We start from the raw sequence: 21606 nt of genomic DNA on the forward strand, positions 1-21606 counted from the left end.
CTCTCATTTACACAAAAGTTTACTGTTTTTAATGAAGAAAGTCTCACTTCTAAGATAAATATTGAGAGGATAAACGCCTTAGGAACGAAGGCACAGAAAACAGGAAAATATCCACCAACAGGACATACTAACAAATTATAGTAAAGCTATACAGGCACTTAGAGTAAAAGAATATTTAATGGCATAGAAGAATATTCATCAATGAAATACTACTGGCTAAATTCATACATAATACTGAGACATCAGAATCAGAAACAATGAGAAACTATAAAATAATACAAAAGATGGCTTACTGTCAAATAATTCTCACATTATCCAATTTATCTTTTAATGTTATAAATTCAAAGAAATTCACCATACATGCACAGTGTAAGAATCTGAGATCTGAAGTCACGCTAACTGAAATCAAACCTAAGCACTGCCATTTACTAGCTTGCAACTTGAACAATTCTCAATCTCTCCAATTCTAAAATGAAAGTAGAAGAGATTCACTTTACAGGGTTGAGAATAAATGAGTTTAGCATTGTGTCTAAACGTAGTAAGCACTCCATGAATATTAGCTGATTATCATTATTAAAAGAATTAAAACACAGTAATTCACCTGTATCTCTTCTTTCTAGAATGTGATCTTGATCTTGATCGAGAACTAGACTGTGATCTAGACTTTGATCTTGAAGAATGTGATCTAGAATTGGAGCGACCCATTTCTTTTCTCCTAGTCAACGAGAGCAAAAAAGTCAAAAATCACAATTCAATTAAAGAAGTTTCCCATTCTTATTTATTTTCAAAGACCAACTAAATTTTACAAGACATAGTTTCTTAACGGATATTACTCATCACCATTTTCATATGAATACTAAGACAATTCTCCCTACTTATCTTCACCTGCATGACAGTTACTGTATACAGTAGGTAGAAGATTTCTATGGACTGCACCACCTATGTGCCTCAATGCAAAAAGGCAGCAGCTGCATAAGCCAGAAAGAGCAATACAAGAGTACAGCAGCATGTTAGATGTTATCCCATGCCCAATACAAATGCCTACCTGTCCTGTAAAAAAGATAAATATCAGAGTAATATCAGATAAGGAACCTGAAACAAAGAAAACACAATTGGCATAATACTAAAAAAAATAAATAAACCTAGCAGACTGTCATCCTAAATGCTTTATGGCCTTAAAATGGGACTACACTGGGGCACCTGGGTGGCTCAGTTGTTAGGCATCTGCCTTCGGCTCAGGTCATGATCTCAGTCCTGGGATCGAGCCCGGCGTCGGGCTCCCTGCTCCTTGGGAAGCCTGCTTCTCCCTCTCCCACTCCCCCCTTGCCTGTGTTCCCTCTCTGTGTCTGTCAAATAAATAAATAAAATCTTAAAAAAATAAAACAAAATAAAATGGGACTAAATTCACCACTCCTTATATATAATACTGCATGATTACACATAAAAATGGGCTTATGCGGGGCACCTGGGTGGCTCAGATGGTTAAGCGTATGCCTTTGGCTCAGGTCATGATCCCAGGGTCCTGGGATGGAGCCCTCATCAGGCTCCCTGCTAAGCAGGGAGCCTGCTTCTCCCCCTCCCTCTGCTTCTCCCCCTGCTCATGTTCTCTCTCTCTCTCTGTTATCTCTGTGTCTCGAATAAATAGTAAAAAAATCTTAAAAAAAAAAAAATGGGCTTATGTGACAACGCTAGTTCACCTGTAGCTTTCTGGTAAGTTGATGAAAAAGGATAAAAAACTGGAAAGACTGCTTGAAGAAAGATATTGGAAGTACAAGAAAAAGAAAAAGTTGGGCACCAATATTCAAACTTTTCTAAACACTACTTAATATCTAGTGCAATAATCAAACTTCACTGGGTACAGAAATAACAGGACTAAATAATTTAGAAGATCTACTCTTCCCAAAATTATACAAACTATATATATACACATATATATATGCCTCCCAAGTTTATTTCTGCTATAACTATTTCTAAATTTCCACTAACTTATTACCAAAATAATTGTTTCCATAAAAAATGTTTCCCATATGAACAATTCCTCCCACAACTGAATATTTTTGAAGGCATTTATTTTATCTACCTAGGCATTGCTCAGTATTATGAAAACAGTATTTAAAAGTACTAAGATTGAGTTGCATTACAGAAGCAGCAACATAATGTCTGCACATACTTCATCAAAAACCATTAAATGACAAATTCAAGGTTTCAGATATTTCAAAATAAAATATAACTATCCTAAAGACAAATATTAGCTCTATCTTCTCATAAATAAGAAATACATAAAGATAATTATCTTCCTCTGAGTTGTAGTTAAGAATGAATGAGTCGATACATGTAATACAATCAACTTTAATTACCTTAACACCAATGCAAGGGTGTTAAAAAGTTGTTACGGAATTCTCTTATATGCACACGGAATTCCTTGGAATTCCTCTTATATGCACACGGGAAAAGGGAGTTATTGGCCTGAGTCTAAGTTGACGTGTTTATAAAAGTGGAAGGAGACACACAACAGAGAAGCAAGAGAGATAAAGAGAATCTTTTTCCTACAACTTTTAAAATCTGGCTTACTTCATATAAGCCATCAAAATGAAACAAAATGAAACAAAACAAAAAACCCAAAATACAAAACCAAATCAAAAAAGCTTCAGACCACGTCACTTATAATCACGCAGATTCATAAATTAAGTAGTTGCATTTTCTCAAATAAACCAAAACTGAAACTAGAAAAACAAATGCTATTTACCTTGGGTTTTATGCAGGATTAAACAGTCAAGTGAAGTCTTTAAGATACTGTAAAGTTCTTCCTGGAGAAAATGTTCTGAGAAATTAAACTCTAAATTCAAATTCCTAGCAAAGAAAAAAAAAATACAAGTTTGCTTTATGGTAAGTTAAACACCCACTGTTCACAACAATGAATTATACTGGCACTGAAATAAACTCTTAATAAAAGCACTTATGATTTCAGGGAAAGGGAAACTCATCTAGGAAATGAACTTTTAACCATAAAAGCTTAAGGAATTTTTTTTGTTTTAATCAAAATGTAGAAGTGTACCATGAAACTGACAGCATTTTACATTTTTTTAAAGATTTTATTTATTTGAGAGAGAGAGACACAGCGAGAGAGGGAACACAAGCAGAGAGAGTGGGAGAGGGAGAAGCAGGGCCCCCACTGAGCAGGGAGCCTGATGCCGGGCTCAATCCCAGGAGCCTGGGATCATGACCTGATCTGAAGGCAGACGCTTAACAACTGAGCCACCCAGGCGCCCCGACAGCATTTTACTTTTTAATTTAAATACTTGAATTCTCATTTTAGTAATCTGGGCTTTAGAAAACAGAAGCTATGCTGCTATCCTATCAGAAAATTTCAAAGTGGCTAATATAATGCTAAATATGGTATTCTTGGAATATCAAAACACGTCATCTATCAGTAGTTAGTACTCATAATGCTGTAATTATAAATTACCTAAAGTAGGAGTTTTTATTTTTAATGCTTTGCTACTTATTCTTTATTCTCTCTTGGCCACTTCCTTTCTACAGTTTAGTTTCATCTGAAACCGGTTTTTAAAATTCTTATTAACAGCTATCACAGTAACTCTAAGCTCAGTGCCTAAAAGCATTCTGATACATGTACAGACATTCCAATAAAAGAACAGGCAATAAATGAAACAAATATCTAATGGGTTAGATATCTTCCTAAACTAATTTACCATTACTATGAAAATAAATTTAAATTTTGTGCAAAATATTAAGCAGTTATCAACACTGAAGAGGTTAGCCTTGTAAGTAACATTCAGTGATTGATCACCAATTACGTGCGAAGGACAGTCAAAAACCCCTAGGGGAGCAGAAACTAAAGAAGAGAAGACTAACTGTATTCATGCCTAACCTCAAGGAATTCACAGACCAATTTTAAATTTAAAAAAAAATACACATAAGTATGAGAATCTGTGACTCTTACCAAAGATCCAATAAAAAAAAATGCAATAAAATTGAAAATACAAAGGAAAAGAAATGTTAAGATTAAACTGGTGAATTAAGAACATTGTCCCTATATACCCATGACCCTACAGTTGGGGAGATTAAGAGATGTGAGGTTCAAACTAGGAAGAATAGGAACTAATAATTAAGGGAAACATACTAAAATAAAAAAAAAAATTAAAAAAAAAAAAAAGACCATAGATACAGAAACAAAAGGATTTCTAAAGTACAGGCATGTTTAGTTTTAAAAATATCAAATCCCCCCAAGGGGGCAGAAAGAAACCAATCTTCTAAACTGATGTGTTATGAAAACTTTATTCTGGACCCAGAAGTCCAGCAATACTGATTCACTGCTGGAAGTGATGCAAGGCTCATTTTAGCTAACACTTCCCGTAAACAATTCTAAAAGGTTAATTTTAATATCCACATATCCAAAGAAAAACCAACTGCCAAATCCCTCTTTACTCCAAATCATGACTTCTGAAATTCCAAAAAATTATACACTAGAAATAACAAAGGGAGGAGGGCTGTAGGCTGTTACACTAGTAGATACAAATTCTTGTTCACAATCTATAAATATGGTTAAGTATTCATAAAAAGAACTCCAAAATCATGTGAAGTATGACACACATTTAATAGTATTTAATAATATGTAATATTTAATGCAAAATATATTTAACATTTAATAACAATATTTAATATAGTTAGTATAAAGGCTATAATCAGCTCAGCAAATATTTTTTAAATGAAAGTTTATGTAAAAAGCACTATGCTAGGTTTTATGGGAAACAGGACTATGAAAGAGGTGCATGCTCTCCAAAACCCAACTAAAGAGGAATAAAAATCAACAAATCATAGCCAAAAACATCTGAATACCAACCATGTGCTAAGAACTGTGCTAGGTGACTTTAAATAAAATCATCTCATTTAAACCTCATAATCTGATAAACTACATGTTAACCCATCTCTCAAATAGAATTCTAAGTTGTCAGAATTCATCTGAATTTACGAAGTGTCTATTATATGCCAGGCACTATTATTCTAGCACTGAAAATACTGTGTTCAAGTGAGACATTAAGTTTCCTACTCTCTTGGAGCTTATTTTAAAGGGAGGGAAAGAGAGGCAGAAAAACCCACAAGATGATGTATTAGGAGGTGGAGAGGAGGACTACAAAGGTGGGTCCTTGAGCCCTCTTTAAGAAGATAACATTAAAGCTAAAGACAAGGTACATTTCAAAGTTACAGAGAAAGAAGAGCATTCCAGGCAGAAGACACAAACTTGGCAAATTCAGGACAGAAAGACCACTAAGAAAGCTGAGGCACTCTGATCATGGAGAGGGTGTGAGATAAGGTGAAAGAGGCAGGAATGGACCAGATCAAATTGCATCTAGAAAGCAGGCCAGAGTAAAGAGTAGATTTTATTCTAACTGCAATGGGAAGGCTCCGCAATCAGGAAGTCACACCATCAGATTTACATTTTAAAATGGCTGCTGTGAACAGCATGAACAATATGGAGAGGAGAACAAGGAGATAAATTAGAAGGTTGAAATTCAATACAAAGGTGACCTGGAAAAGGTAGCAGCAACGAAGTTGGGAAAAAAAAGGCAAAGTCAGAATCTGGTTTGGAAGTGCAGTCAACAGTATTCGTTCATAAGTTGTTGGTGTGGAGCAGAGAGAACGGGGAGAGGGGAAATTCAATGGTGTTCCTAAATTCCCGGTTTGGGGCTCAAGCATCTGGGAGATGTTTAAGTTTGGGAGAGTAAACAGATTTCTTTACCCTTTTAGGTTGCCCATGGTCACAGAGTGTAAATAGTTAAGCCAGAATTTGACCCAGATCTCCTGATTCCAATTCCTGCACTCTCTCCAATACCCTGACAGGTGCTTGATGTGGCCATAACCTATATATAGAATTCAAAATGCCAAATCAATCTTCCCTTTATTACAACCAAGATTACTTACTAACAGACTGTAAAAAGAGAGAGGGAATAAACTGCTTTATATATTTTTATCCAAGTGATTCACCAACAAGTGAGAAACTTATGAGAATAAATCAGGATTTATTTATAAAATTCTTAAATACCTTAAGAAAGTCTATCTTTTATGCGATATTACATTAAGATCAGCTAGAACACAAGTGATGAAAAGAGCAGACAACAGAGTTCAACAAAATACTCAAGCTAAAGCCCCTCAAAATGGGTTCTTTAAATAAGAGCCAAGTTTTTGTTTTAGCAGATTCAGGAAGTTTGGCTGCCAGATTTCTATAAACAAATTATTGCTATTCACATCTTTAATAATCCTAAAAATAATATCCTAAGACTATTATTACAATAGACTAGGTTCAAAATCCTGACCTGACCATTAACTAGATGCTCAAGTTACCTTAATCTCTTTCAGCTTCAATTTCCACAAGTATAAAATAGGGTTAACAATAATGGTACTTACAAGTTTAAGGTTACTTGAACTAATGAATGTAAACAGCATAACATTTTGCACACAGTATACACTCAAACATCAGCTATCATTATTGGTAACTGGTTTGTGACAGTTTTTCCTGCAGGTTATCTAATTTTGCTTCAAGTGATTCTTGTAAGAATGCTTAGTATTTTTGATACAACATTAATCAGCATTATAAATGCATAATAAAATGACTGAAATTTTGCTTTATTAACACTCCAAAAAGAGGGGCCTGTGTGGCTCAGTCAGTGGAGCAGCATCTGCCTTCTGCTCAGGTCATGATCCCAGGGTCCTGGGAATTGAGCCCTGTGTCAGGCTTTGCACTCAGCAGGGAGTCTGCTTCTCCCTCTCCCTCTGCCCCTGCTCAGGCTCTCAATCTCTCTCTCACTCTCAAATAAATAAAATCCTTAAAAATGAATGAAAAACTCCAAAAGAAAAAGGTAAATAATATTAAAATTGGTACACGCTGGCAATTACTAAACCTAGATGATGAGAGCATGGGTGCTATCTTCTTTACTTTTTTGTTTAAAATTTCCATAATTAAAAGCTTTTCAAAAATGGTAGGTTTAGTCACAAGTTTTAGTTCTTTGTCCAGCTTCTTGTCATCCTGCTTTAAAACAAAACAAAACCAGCATGGGACTGAGAAGAATGCCTGCATTCTAAACCAGGCTGTGCCACTCCCTGGTTAATAGGCTTTAAATAAGTTTCCTACCTTTTTGCTCTCTACCTAAGTGGAGAAATACTGGATCAAGTTTGAAGACTCCACAAAATATTACACAAATGTAGACTAGATTACTACCACCTTAATTCTGTACATTTTTTTTTTCAGTCCTGTAGTCAAACAAAACATTAATGCTTAAGATTCTGAGATAACACTAATGACCACAAAGAATCTGGATTTGAAAAAGGAACAAATTTATAACCTAAAATTATAATGTAAACATTTATACTTACTACCCAGAGATATATTGGGCTTCTTGATTCCCTTATCTATGTCTTTGTTGATTAATAAATCACTGTAAATTACACAGAATTCAGCTAGTGTTCAACTAAGGATTCTGAATGTAGTTTCTGGAAACTCCCAATCCAAAGTTCTATGTAGAACTGAAAAGACTTTCTCTATTTCTACAAGTCTTCTCATCACACAGTTAATTCAGGTAGCTGAATTCAATAAATTCATCTAGACCTGAGTCTATCAAGGGGTTTTTAGAGGTCTTTGAGTCCTAAAATACTAATGTTCTTAAAAGAAAAATCTCCTATGCTACCAACTATCTGAATGAAGGGGGATTCCAATGTTTACCCCCATGTTACAGTGAAAACATGGTATCCTTAAAACAAGATGGCTATGAGCCATCAGTACATAAACTTTGAGTTGTTCACCAAGAGTTATTTTAGACATACAATCCTTCTCATAGAATTACTTATCCTGAATTGGCTAGAATCACATAAAAATGCAAATAAGCTTGTAGCGGTTTTTCCTATGTAAAGATTCTCTAACTGTCTAAACAGTAGCCCAACCATTCCAAATAGAGTCAATGGGAATGAGAATTTACATGAGGATTAAGGAATTCTGGTTTCCTTTTTAATACCGAAGATAAATTAAAAGGCGCTGCCGCAAAAAGATGTGTCTGAAGTAACTATATCAGTTTTGGTCACATTTGCCTTCAACTTTAGTCTTAATTTTTTCAACCTAAAACTCTAAAAAAAAAAAAAAAAAAAAAAAGACCTAGAAAAGTAGTTGCCAGCACCGCTGCTTGATTCTGATAAGATGAATCTTAAATGTGAAGAAAGCCAACCTATGGACTTAAAGTGGGGGCAAAGTCCTTAACCTTAACTCACCACTCCCACCCAATTACCCCAACTGTCTACCTATCATGGTTGCAACATTTCTGACTCGATATAAAGACCTGAATCACTTGCCAAAAAGACGTGGTTTCGCTTGTACTACTGCAAGACTGCCTTTTGGGCAAGGGGTGAGGGGGCGGGGGAGAAACAACAGGGCCACTCATCAGCTAAGGCCTGCTCCCCAAACTAGGAAACGGTAACTAGGCACCAACTCTTAGAATCGAGTGCACACCTTCGCTTCAAAACAAAGTGGGTTGCCAGGGGGATCCGAGATTGACCTCGGAGAAAACTGTCCCGCGACACCGAGGGCCGGAGGCGGATACCCGCGTCAGTGACGAGGGCAGCAGACCACGTTCTTGAGGGAATAACAAAAAAACGGGGCGTAAACCGACGAGTAGCGTGAAGCCGGGAAAAGGGAATTTAAAGACGACGCGAAAACGGGTCAACCTACCCAAAGCACTTTGCTGCAGGTCACAGTTGTTTTATCAAAGCCCCAAAGCCTGGAAGAAAGGTGGCGCTCCCAGCCAATGAGAAGCGAACACAAGCGGCACCTCCAGCGGCCTCAGGAGCCGTAGGCTGAGAAAGGAGGAAGCGCGCGTGCGCCGGGCGAGCTTTCAGTCGGGCGCGCGCAAGAGACCAGGCCGAGGAAATGGGGGAAGGGTTGAAGAGGAAGATATGCGCACGCGCACGGGAAGGCCGCGCGGTCTCTGGGTTTCGAGCCAGGTTCGTAACCGCGCGCGCGCGCGCACCGTTCTCGTTGCTCGCCCCACCCCCCACCTTTTCGACCTATAGTGCCCCAAAAACCTGAGGGGATCTGATGGAGAAACGCATAAATAACGACGAAACGTCTCCTGGGTCCTCCTGCAGCCGCCAACCCGTCACTACCCACAAAAGATTCAACAATATTCACTCGTCCTCGGTATTTACTGCCGAGTGATTTGAATGCATCATGAGGCCTACCTGAAACGCCGAAAGCACCGTTCCCGGGACTTATCTCCGTTGTAACTACACAGCGGCCATTTCCCGACTCAAGAACGGGAGGAAAACCATAGAGGTATCTTCGACGCGCTAGCTCGTCTCCGTCACTTCCGATTTGGGGCGTGGCCGCCAGTGCCGCTAAATATCTGGACTAGCCCCGCCCACCCTTCCGCCCTAAACCGGCTCCCTAGCTATTAAGATGTTTCCTGAGGCTTTCTGGGAAGTCTCGTGGCTGGTCTCGCGCGATGATCTGGCGGCTCCGCCCTCCGGCCTGGAGCTGCCGCCTCGCGGCGGTGACGGTAGACGGTGGGCGGGGTGTTTTGTTAGGCCGTGAGGTCTCCTGGGCACAGGGTAGAATTCGCGCGAGTCTCTACCTAGCTTTGAAGGTACACTCTGGGCCTCTCTGTCGGCCCCACTTTTTGCTTGTTTGGTCTATTCTTTCTGTGGTGCCGACTCAGACCAAAAGCAAAAAGCCAATCTCACGCCGAGGAAAAGACAGGTTGGCTAGAGGGCTGTTCGCTGAGTCTCCTTTTGCCAGCAAGCGCCGAGTTTCTTCTTGGACGCCTTAACTGAAACTTGGAAGTGTCGCTTTGCTTTGATATAAAATGTGCCAAACGCACTTCGATAGTAGAAAAAGGGCCACGAGCTAAGCCCCCTTCCAGAGCGGGGTCAGACCAACCCCGCTACCCCCAACGGAGTTAGCACCGCAGAGCTCTGAGCAAGTTAGGCTGTCCTGGTTTGCATCAGAGGCTGCTGCTTCTTTCCTCCCGCTCTAAATGCTAAAGCATTACCACTTAGGCACCTCGGAATGTTGGCATAGGCATAAAAAGAATGCAGAGCACGAAGCGTAACGATCATTTGTGCCGGCCGAGAAACAGCCCAATATAACTTGGTCTGCCAGAAATATAAGTCAGATTATAAATAGGCAAGCCACGTTTGATTTGGACAGAATTTCAAATAAAAGCCATGGCGCATTTTCTATTAATATTTGTCTGGGCTGCACTTTCTTCCTTAGGCCCTAAAACCGTTATTACTTTGATGTTTAGGGACTTAAACTACCTTAAAGGATTTCAAAGTTATAATTAGCAACCAGTCTTGTGTCAGTTAAATCCAGTGTTGGGCCCTAGTTGTGAATTTAACACTGTGCTTCGGGCATTCTTTCCTGACAATCCGATTTACCAGCTCAACTAGAAAAAAATAACTTCATTTTCATGGGATAAATTCTTATTTTTCTCTCACTGTACAGCTTGCCCCTAGCTCAGCCACCATCACCACCATCCGAATGTGGAAAAAGTAATCTTTGGCCTATGTGGTGCACTGATAAGTCCCAAGCATTTAGTAGGTGCTCAGTAAGTATTTGTTGAATGGGTGAACTATATTAAAAGAAAAAAACCTAACCATTAATAGCTCAATAGAACTCTACTATTCTGCATGTATGGGGGGTGGAAAGTTGTTGAAAGGTTTCAATCAGAGGTCTGACATGATCTATTTGAAAAAGATCTTTAAGTTGCTATGTGAGAAATGGTTGACACTGGGCAGGGAGATCAGTTAGGATGTTGTTTTAGTAGTTTAAGTGAGGTAATGATGATCATGGTGAGAAAAGGAAAAATTGTAAATATATTTTAGAAATGAGATTGACAGGTCTTCCTGATGGAATGGATTAGTTTAAAGAAAGGGAGGAAATAGTGTTGCTATCTAGACTGTGGCCTTGATTGGAGAGAATGACAGGAAAGGGAGGAATGAACAGGTTGGGGAATGGGAAGGAAATCATGAATTCCACTTTTTTAAAAAGATTTTATGTATTTATTCTAGAGAGCGAGAGCGCATGAGAGCAGCGTTGAGGGGCAGAGGGAGAAGGAAAGGGAGAGAATCTCAAGCAGACTCCACGCAGAGCCCGATGCAGGGCTGGATCTCACAACCCTGAGATGATCTGGGTGAAACCAAGAAGTCAGATGCTTAACCGACCGAGCCACCCAAGCACTCCATTTTTAATATGTTAGGTTTGAGATGTGTGTGAAACATCAAAGTAGAGAGGCAAGGTATGAAGTTGAACATGTGGGTTTGCAATTCAAAGGCGTGTTCTGGCTTGGAGATAAAGTATAAAGATGATACTTAAAATCACAGGATAAAAGATATAGAGAGTGAACCTATAGAGATAGGTTCAAAAGATATAGAGACTGAACCCTAAAGAATCCCAACATTTAGAGATTTGTTAAAAGAGGAGGAGGAACCAGTAAAGGAGACAGAAAAAACAGCCAGTGATGGGGCACCTGGGTGGTGCAGTCAGTTGAGTGACCGACTCTTGGTTTCAGCTCAGGTTGTGTGATCTCAGGGTCATGGAATCAGGCTCTGCATTTAGCTTGGGGCATCTCCCACTCGTGTTCTCTCTCTTTCTGTCTCTCTCTCTCAAATCTTTAAAAAAAAAAAAAAAGAACAGCTGGTGAAATAGGAAATAAGTGAAATCAAGTGTACTGGTTATTTATTGCTGCATAACAAATGACCCCAACATCTAGTAGCTTAAAACAACATTTATTTTTTCACAGTGTCTTGGGTCAGGAATCTGGGAGGGGTCATCTGGATGGTTCTAGTTTAAGGTCTCTCATGAGGTAGCAGTCAATCTGCCAGCTGAGACTGCAGTCATCTGAAGTCTGTGGATCATTCAAGGTTGTTGGCAGGAGACCTCAGTTCTTCACCTCCTGGACTTCTCCATAGGATGCCGTTGTGTCCCCTTATATAGGAGCTGGCTCCTCACCGCCCCCCCACCCAGAGTAAATGATCCAAGAAAGGGCGAGCCCAAGACAGAAGCTGCAGTCTCTTATAACCTAATCTCAGAAGTGACACACCATCACTCTGCTGTATTTCATACGGACCAACGCGTGGTACAATGTGGAAGGAGACTACACAAGGGTGTGAATACCAGGAGGTGGAGATCATTGGGGACCATCTTGGAGGCTGACTAACACACCAAGAGAGACAAGTGTTTCAAGTGTGTGAGGTCAAAAAAGACAAAGGACAAAATATGCTTATCTGCAATTTTGCCTGCAGGAAACACTAAGAGAATGCAGTAACTACACCTGCCTGAACTGAGCCAGGTAGGAATACTGACACATACAAGCACCTCAAACATAGACCAGCTACTTCAGTTCACACCCATTTACTTCTCATGTTATAACTGTCCATCTGATTTTAGAAACTCTCCTTCTACCACTTCACAATAACTAACAACTCACAAGCCTCCTGTCATCCACTTCCACAAGTAAACTTTAGGTATTTTTAAGATAAAATACTATATTAATTATAGTGTTTATGTATTTCTTAGCCATCCCTCCTATCGTTTTTGTTAGGTTCCCTTTTTTTTCATGTGTAACTGATTAAGTTTTTGAGTATCATACTCCCATCCTATTTTTCCATAAACCCTCTGGTTTTTATTGTGTGATTTTGCCCAGCACAGTGATTTTTATGAACATATATGTTGCATTAGAACAAAACTGTGTAACATTCAGCATATAGTCCTAATTTTAACAGTGAGGAAATTGTAGCTTGGAGAGGCAGAGTATCTTGCCAAAAGTCACATGGCTGTTAAGTGAGGAATTCAGATTTTATCAAAGATCCATCTGGCTTCAAAAACCACCTTGTTTCCACGGCAGTATTTCCCCACATGAACAGTTAAAATAGGGGAAGGGAAGGAAAAATTAAAATAAGATGAAAATAGGGAGGCAAACCATAAGAGACACTGAACAAACAGGGTTGCTGGAGGGGAGGTGGATGGAGGAAAGGGATAATTGGGTGATGGGCATTAAGGAGGGCATGTGATGTAATGAGCACTGGGTGTTAAATGCAACTGATGAACCCCTAAATTCCATCCCTGAAACTAATAATACAGTACATGTTAACTAAATGGAATTTAAATAAAGAATTTTTTTAAAAAATAAAATAAAATAGAGATAATATTAGATCACCCTTACCTCAAGTGTTGTTTCTACTTTATGCAACTTGATTGATAGTTCCCACGTATCCTATTGTAGGTAATAGAATATATATTCTAACGTATGTACATGTGTATGTCTATTTGTTTATCTGAATAGTTCTCTATTACCCATAAATAAACAAACTTAGAAATTTCAGAGTCTCCAAACAATGATTAAGTGGTCTTATTAGATGAATGATGCATGATATAATTTTACTTGGTATATATTAAGTATTAATGTTTTCTTTCATTTCAGATTTCCTTTTTCATGTATTTGATTAAGGCACAAGATAAGTAATAATATTACCACTTCTCCCTGCCTACAGTGCTTTCTCAGCAATGACAGTGTTGGGGATTAGCAGTCTAGATCTTACCTGAGCCACTCAATGCATATGCCACAAAACTACTTAAATTAAGGAAGGCTAAGTAGTTCCACAATCTGGGCCACGAATGGATAAATGTGCAATGAAATCTGTGTGAGAGCTTCAAGTCGGTATATTTATGAGTGCTCTAGGAAAAGAAAAGACATTAGGGGATAGGTAACAAAATGGGCGGAAATGGTCAACTCACTGGTCCAAGAGGACCATTTGGTATGATATCCTCATTCAAGCCTAGGCAGCTCCAGGGTGGATTTAGTGCACGTTAACTGAAAGTTGAATGTTTAAAGGGTTAGAAAAGTAAAGCACTAAGGGTATATACAATAGCATGAGAAGTGTGGGAGATAAAGCAGAATTAAATAATCTCTCTGAGAGGCTGGCTCAGTTATAAACATATGAATTACCTGCATGGAAAGGATGCCTGTCAGCTTTCCAGAGATAAACAATTGTGTTAATGTAAAAAAAAAATGATCAGATTTTGAAAAGTAGATAAAGTCAGTTGGATGAACTATGATGCCATATTTCAGTCTGTTAATTACATTTTTCATCAAAATAGGAAATAAGTGATCGGTGTCAGAACTGAACTTTCTGTGCACCTCCAAACATTTGGTCATGCTCAGTTTATAGAAATGCCTGACTCTTGGCTTCATGAAACTGAAAGGATTTAAAGAACAAATGTATGGGAGGGAAATAAATCTTAGTCTAGGCTTTAAGGTTACTGGGAGTCTTGAGATAAACCCAGGCGCTGAGCAAAATTCTAGCCATCTTTGCAAATGGCTTGTGCCTTCCAGCATAAGGTATATGATTTTATACAGGGTCATACTAATTTTACCTTGAATCCATTTACCTTGAATATTCTACAAGCATTATTAGAGACCCAACAGTGTTATTCTCCATCCTTTAGCCATTTATAAAGAAAACTGCATCCGAATTTTCTTTCACAGTGAACTAGTGAAAAATTTTATAATGAGAATATACATCTATAATCACTTTGTAACTGATTTCGATGCAGCATGAAATTTTTTTTTCTTTTTTTTGTGGATGAGGCCGTCCCTTAACTACCTTATCTTATTTCTAATATTATAAGTGTCATATTCAGCATATCTTATTTACCCTAGAAACAAAATATTACGCTTTGTTCTATAAAAAAATTGTTACAGCATTTTCATCAAATCTAAAAAGCCAGTTGTAAGATGCACTATTATTTTAGTACCAGTAAGAAAGAAAAAAATTCTGCACATTTATAGTGTTCATCAATTATTATATACATCTCAGTTTCAGAGTTGTTAAAATATGCATCATAAAAGTAATGTAATAAGGTATTTGATTATATCATAAAGTTAAATTTTAATGTCTATATAACTATAGCAATTAAAGATAAAACATACTCATAACAAATTTGTCATGAGTTTACTTCAATTATATATTTCTTTGAGTTAGAACAAGTTTTCCATGTAAGTTAAAATATAAAGAACCTTCTAATGAATTCGTAGTTCTTTATTAAATGCTATTGAAAGAAGAAAACAAGGAAAAGAAAGAAGTGAAAGAAGCCAAGGAAAAACTGCATGAACTGTGGAAACAAAGCCATAAGTAAATAAATCTATCTTAAAATAGAGTAGCAACCAGAAATCAACTCATTCTATACCCTGGAAATGGCTAAGAAGTAAAAAAAAATTTTTAAAAAGCTACAAAATTAAGAAAACTGACCCTATTGAAATGATTAAAAAGAGGGAGGGAGGGACAGACAGGGAGAGAGAAAGAGAGGGAGAAACTCTTAAGCCAAAGAGTAACAATTGGGGAAGTTACTTAAAAATATTTGAAGAAATCTGGCTAGGTAGCTAGCTTTCTTCGCTTCTCTAGAAAAGTGAAAAGGGGTCAATTTGAATAGCAAATAGAATTATTCTTGGCATTAAGGATTGGGGACAGGTTGGCAGAAATGGAAGTAAATGGAAATGGTTTCTATTAAATATCTATTATGCTCCACATACTGTGGTAGTAATTTTGTTCAATATTCACAATTCTCAAACACATGTATTAGCACTCATTGTATTTATGAGGAAACTGATATTTTTCAGGATTAAAAAATCTACCCAACAGCTAACAAATTGAAGACCCAGGGTTTTAACTGAAAGTTAAGTTTAACTCAATGTTTAAATCAAAGCCTTTGTCCTTTCTACTACTTTTTGGGGGAGAATTTGCAACATTGAAGTGGGAGGTTGTAAACTCCATCCTTGTGGATGTGTTTGAGATTAGGTCAAAAACACTTTGGGGGAATATTTTGTGAGCAATTACGCTTGGAAGCAGTCCAAATGGATGTCTTCCAAATTATTAAGAAGCTCTACCCTTTCTGAAAACTACCTTGTCAATTGTCCCTATATTTGAGTAGTTTAGGAGAAAGATGGATTGAGCCCAAAAGGCCTGGATTTTTCCTTTGTTGTTAAATATCACTTGATCATTTATCATTTTGTTTGAAAATGGCCTGTCTTCTGAAAGCAAGGTCAGTATTTGTGAGTTTTTAGATAGGGGCTTTCATCATGTTTGTTTAGCCCTGTCTACAACATCAACATCCTGACTAATAACCTGGAACAACGATAGGAGTCTGGCTCTAAAAGAGCAAAGGTTTTATGGCTGCTTAGCTCCTAGCTTTTCAGGAAAACTATCACTAAACTTCAGAGCGGAAATAATATAGGCTTCATCCCTGTGAAAATTACAAAGAAAGAAAATACAATAAAAACAAAGCTTCTTTGGAAAAATTTAAGAAGACAAGATTGTCTCTTTTATCTGTTAATCTTAGTCAGAATTGCTAAAAAAAAAAAAATCCTAAAAAAACTCATTAAAAAATTATGTGTATTTGTATAGAAATAGACAAGAAGAATAAACCTCAAAATGATACAGTATTTCTACTTGGACGGCCACATTATAGGTTATTTTTAAACAATTTTTCTCTTCGCTTTTCTGCATTTAATAAAATTTCTACAATCAGCTTTACTTTTATAAACAAAAAACTTTAAAATTTAGATTACTTAATTTTATTTGAATTGTCTAAGATCCTGAGGAGTTAAGAAAAAGAAAAGATGTTTTTTGTGTGTGGTTCTTATAAATCAGGTGTCAAAACTCTAACAAAGAATAAAATAACCTATACTAAATTATGTTCTTTGATAAACCTAATTCTAAATTACTACGAGGGGGATATTTTCTTCCAGAAAGAATTTTTGAGTTTGTTTCTTTTTTTTCTTTTTTCCTGGTTGTCCTACAGTCTTCTGTTTTGCTTCATGAATCTTCTCTTGAGCAGTGAAGAGAAATACTGTAGTTCAGTGAGAAAACAATGTTATGTTAAATTGCTTCCATTTAAAAGGAACTTAAAGGGGAGCCTGGGTGGCTCAGTCAGTTAAAGGATTGACTCTTGATTTCAGCTCAGGTCGTGATCTCAGGGTGGTGAGATTGAGCCCTGCATGGAGGCCCCCCCACCCCCCCCACCCCCACCCCCCACTGGGCTTCCTGCTCAGTGGGGAATCTGCTCAAGGTTCTCCTTCTCCCTCTCCCTCTGCCCCTCCCCCCTCTCTAAAAATAAATAAATAAATCTTTTAAAAGGAACTGATATGCTGAATTCCAACCAACCATGATAGATAGACCTAAAAATGGCTTGATCTTTTGCAAGACAATTATTTTCAAAATTCATTTTGTCATAGTGGAATCCGGCTAGTTCGGTTAAAAGTTAACACCACTGGCTTATTTTTAAATTCAATTTTAGAAAAGATTATAAAATCATGGACCTGACTTTGTTTTTCTAGTGTTTGTGCCATTATTTTTTTTTTATGTCCATAACAACAAAAAAAAAGTTTAATACTGTACTGTAGCTAGGTTACTTTCTGCCAACACAAACCCATCCAGCAGCTTTGCCTAGACACAGAATGTCTAGGGAGATATTTTAGGGAGATTTCAGGGAGATATTTCTGGCAATGGCATATGAGATGATCTGTTGCCCCCACAGTGAGATGCTTATTGTTTGAAAACAAGTCCATTACTGTGCTTAAAAATCATTCAGGAACAGGAGCAACACAAATATTTATCATTATTGGTCACTTGCAATTTATTCATAGGGTTCCAGCTGGCAACCATCTGGTGTATAAAACTGAAAACTGAAGGGAAAAAATAAAGTAAAAGTCACTGAAAAATATAATTTAGTCTCCATTTATGTCTTTAATACATATTAAGTTAGTTGTTAGTGGAATAAGATGGATGCTCTATAATAGCAGAAACATATATGGAATTTAACACAAAGGTAAGTTGAAATTTTTACTCAAAAGTATATGTTGAAGGACAAAAATGAAGAAAGTAACAATATCCTAATTAACTGACAAATGTACTAGGGAGTGTAGACTAGGCTGTAGTAACAAATGACTCTAAAATGCATGGGGGCTCAGGTGCGGTAGAAGCTTTCTCTCTCTCAACATTATGACAGGTTAGTAGATATTTCCAGAGCAGTGACTCGGGGTCCTAAGCTGTGTTGTGGCTCCTTCATTTCATAGGGCCCATGGATTGAATTCAAGGGTCCATAAGCTCCAAAGGATCCATTAGAATTCAGAGCTGTCAGTAGACTTGTATGGGGAAAATTACATCCCTTTTAACTCTGACCCAGAATTTATCATTTCCTTTAGTTATGAATGTAGGCAAAAACCACAGAAGTATTAGCAGTACTTGTGACTTTGTAGCAAAGAGAAATCACAGATATTTTTTGTTATCAAGCTTCCAGATGATTGCATCCCTGGTTGTCACCTTCAATGTAGCCTTCTGAAAGACTCTGAGCCAGAACCACCCAGCTAAGCTGCTCCTGACCCACTGAAACCAGGAGATAATGTATGTTTTAGGAGTTAAGTTTTGGGGTAATTTGTTCCATAGCAATAGATCACTAATATATCTGTATATTATCATATCACTAATTTTATGAGTATTATGATAATTGGATTCAATGTAATTTATTTCCTTTATAATTCTAGTATTTTGTTGTATGTATTTTTAAAACATTCTTGATGCAGTGGTGGCTGGGAAATGTAGCCCTTGGTGAACAACATTTGCTAGCCATTGTTTCATCTAAGGGGAGAATATATTTTAATAGTGCCAGAGCAAATGCCCAAATATTAAGAAAAGCAATTAAGGGCGCCTGGGTGGCTCAGTTGGTTAAGCAACTGCCTTCGGCTCAGGTCATGATCCTGGAGTCCCGGGATCGAGTCCCGCATCGGGCTCTCTGCTCAGCAGGGAGTCTGCCTCTCCCTCTGACCCTCCCCCCTCTCATGCTCTCTCTATCTCATTCTCTCTCTCAAATAAATAAATAAAATCTTTAAAAAAAAAAAAGAAAAGCAATTAAATTGATATCTGCTAGAATAAAATCTTAAAGCTAATTCAAAAAATAAACACAGTCAAATGAAAGAAGCAGATGGTAATGACATAAACCATATTCTGTGAATTGATTTTTTCTTCCAAGTGATAAGACATCTATAGATCTGAAGATGTAGAGAACTAATTTGAGTCCAGCATCTAGATCAGAAAATCAGAAGTGAAATTTTTCTTTAGTTGTCCTTAAGAATAAATTTTGTCAGGTTCTGAATATAGAATCTTAATTTTTCTGAAGGAATGGAATAGAATCATTGGTGTTCATTCATTCATTCAGTAAACATTTGCTGAGAGCCTACTATGTAACAGAGACTATAGTAAGTACTGGGGAAAATGAGATTGCCAAAAATAAGACCTCTGCTCCTAGAGCTAATGATGAAGGAAACGGCTTAGCCAACTAAATCTATACAGTGTTCTCTCCTGAGTACTGTGGCATATGTAACCACATGGTGCTAACAGCAGAATAATTCACAATTACTTTTTTAATTTCAATGCCTTGGGCTAAAAACATGATATTAAATTGGAATGTCAGGCTCCAGTTGTTAAATAGGGTAAGATTTCTTTGCGATCATTTATGGGGCCCTTCCCAGGATCTCTGAATCCACAAAGTAAAGCTATCCCTCAATGTTCACAGAAAGCTTTCAAAAAAGATTCCAGTCCTCTGCTGATGCGGGAATGGCAAGAAAGAATTCTTAGAAGTCCACCATAAGGTCCCATACGTGTAGTATCATGTGAAAAATTAGTTATCCTGTGTTCCCTCCAACATTGACAAGCCAATTCGTAACTAATGACTCATGGAGAAAAATCAGGACACAGGAAAATTGAGCTGCCAATAGCTTGTCAGGTGTCTTATTTAAGAAGATTAGGCAAGCCTATTTTTCCCTTGGACTATGTCAGTCCCATGCTCAGTTACATGGCTTGATGAGCAGGGAAACAGAGTGCAGGCTGGCTCTCAGTCCCATTTGAACCTGAGGCTGCACATTCCAATGCAGACAATATATGACCATCAGTCACAAGCAGAGGCCCTGCTGGAAGTTTCTTCACAGAACAGTACCTCTCTCCCTGCTACACTCTCCTTCTGAACACCTGTCACTTTGTTATTCCCCCCTCAGCAACGTGGGATTTCTAGCACCACATCTATTCTCCCTAGTTAGCCAACAGGATTATGCAAGAATTATATTCAGTTTCATAATGTTGAATATTCATTCAGCATTCAACAAATATTTATTGATAATTGTTCCTTGGATGAAATAATTAAGTATACACTTATGACAAATAAATGATAGGAAATGCATTGTCTCATTGAACACAAGTAACCTCACATCCAGAAACTTCTAAAATCTATATTTCATTGAAACATCACTCTTTGTCATTGCATGTATCAGAAAAAATGAGGGAGTGAGTGATTATCCCAGTTCTATTTAAAGAAACATTTAATTTTTTTTTGAAACATTTAATTTTTAAGAGCTCTTCTTCAAAAGGATCCGACTGACGCTTAAGAAGATTTTTGCCTCTGTGATAGGTAATCTATACCCTCAGTTTAAAGCCGTGGTTCTCAAGCCTGGTGTCAACACTGGTGAGTTGCATTCAGTTGTACAGCATTTTGAATGCAACTTTTTTTTATTACCAAAGTAATGATATGAACCTAGATACTCCTTCCTCCTCTACCAGAGAAGTGTGTCACCATCCATCCCAGTTCATTCTTTTTTTAAAGATTTTATTTATTTATTTATTTCACAGAGAGAGACAGCGAGAGAGAGAACACAAGCAGGGGGAGTGGGAGAGAGAGAAGCAGGCTTCCCACGGAGCAGGGAGCCTGATGCGGGGCTAGATCCCAGGACCCCGGGATCATGACCTGAGCCGAAGGCAGACGCTTAAAGACTGAGCCACCCAGGCGCCCCATCCCAGTTCATTCTTTTGAGCAAATGGTCCTGGGACCACAAGGAGCAGCCTCACCTTATCTTAGAAATGCAAATTCTCAAGTTCCCACCACAGAACCACTGAATCAGAAACTCTGCGATGAGACCCAGCAAGCCACGGTTTAACAAACCCTCCAGGTGATTGTAATGTACACCCGAACTTGAGAACCATTGTGATAGACCCATTCCCAGTTGATCAAATGGTCCTTGTCTTGTAAATAAGCTCAGGAAAGACTCAAATGCTCCTTAACACAATAGGCTAGCATTATTTCACAGGATAGAATAAAAGTTAATAGGAGGAATATAATGAGTCTGGACAATAGGGGAAGCAGAGGCAGTTGTATGGGCCCCTAAGTAACTTGATGCAGGGAGGGAGGATTGGCGGCAGCTCTCACTGGTGTAAAGATTGAACTGAAATCTGAGCACGTGCCGTCTGCCCCCTGCAATATCTGCATGGGACCACAGCTGTCCTCTCTTTCCTTCGGAGCCAGAGAAACACAGAAAGAGGGAAACCACTCTCAGCATCCATGAAGGTTTACAGTCAATGGCATAAGAAGAAATCTATTCTAGACAGTTCTCCAGTAAGGACAGGCAGAGGGAGGGTGTGAGCACACTGGAGAGCAGAGAGCAGAGCTTGAGGAGTTATGAGCAAGGGTGCGGCGAGAGTGGGGACAGGGGTTGGCCGTAAAAGGCT

At 38.1% G+C, this 21606-nt stretch overlaps 1 protein-coding gene across 7 annotated transcripts in view; it reads right to left on the reverse strand.

Annotated features, from left to right (window-relative positions):
* BCLAF1 (BCL2 associated transcription factor 1) overlaps positions 1 to 9389 on the reverse strand; it is a 29943-nt gene extending 20554 nt beyond the window's left edge. For 3 of the 7 annotated variants that reach the window (XR_004676576.1, XR_004676575.1, XM_034990747.1), the window contains exons 1-3: positions 9241 to 9371; positions 2747 to 2850; positions 602 to 715 (exon numbers count right to left, since the gene is read on the reverse strand). Coding sequence is in view for 5 of the 7 variants with exons in the window: in XM_034990747.1 (XP_034846638.1) it covers positions 602 to 705 (104 nt within the window). In the remaining 2 variants the exon portion in view is untranslated. Of the gene's footprint in view, positions 1 to 601; positions 716 to 2746; positions 2851 to 5758; positions 6719 to 9240 lie in introns of those variants that run through there. The other 4 variants (XM_034990746.1, XM_034990748.1, XM_034990743.1 and 1 more) reach the window with 4 other exon arrangements.
* Positions 9390 to 21606: the final 12217 nt, after the last annotated feature.

The sequence above is a fragment of the Mirounga leonina genome, unplaced genomic scaffold, assembly GCF_011800145.1.
Source record: "Mirounga leonina isolate KUSES-001 unplaced genomic scaffold, KU_Mleo_1.0 Mir_53, whole genome shotgun sequence".
In the NCBI taxonomy this organism is placed as follows: domain Eukaryota; kingdom Metazoa; phylum Chordata; class Mammalia; order Carnivora; family Phocidae; genus Mirounga; species Mirounga leonina.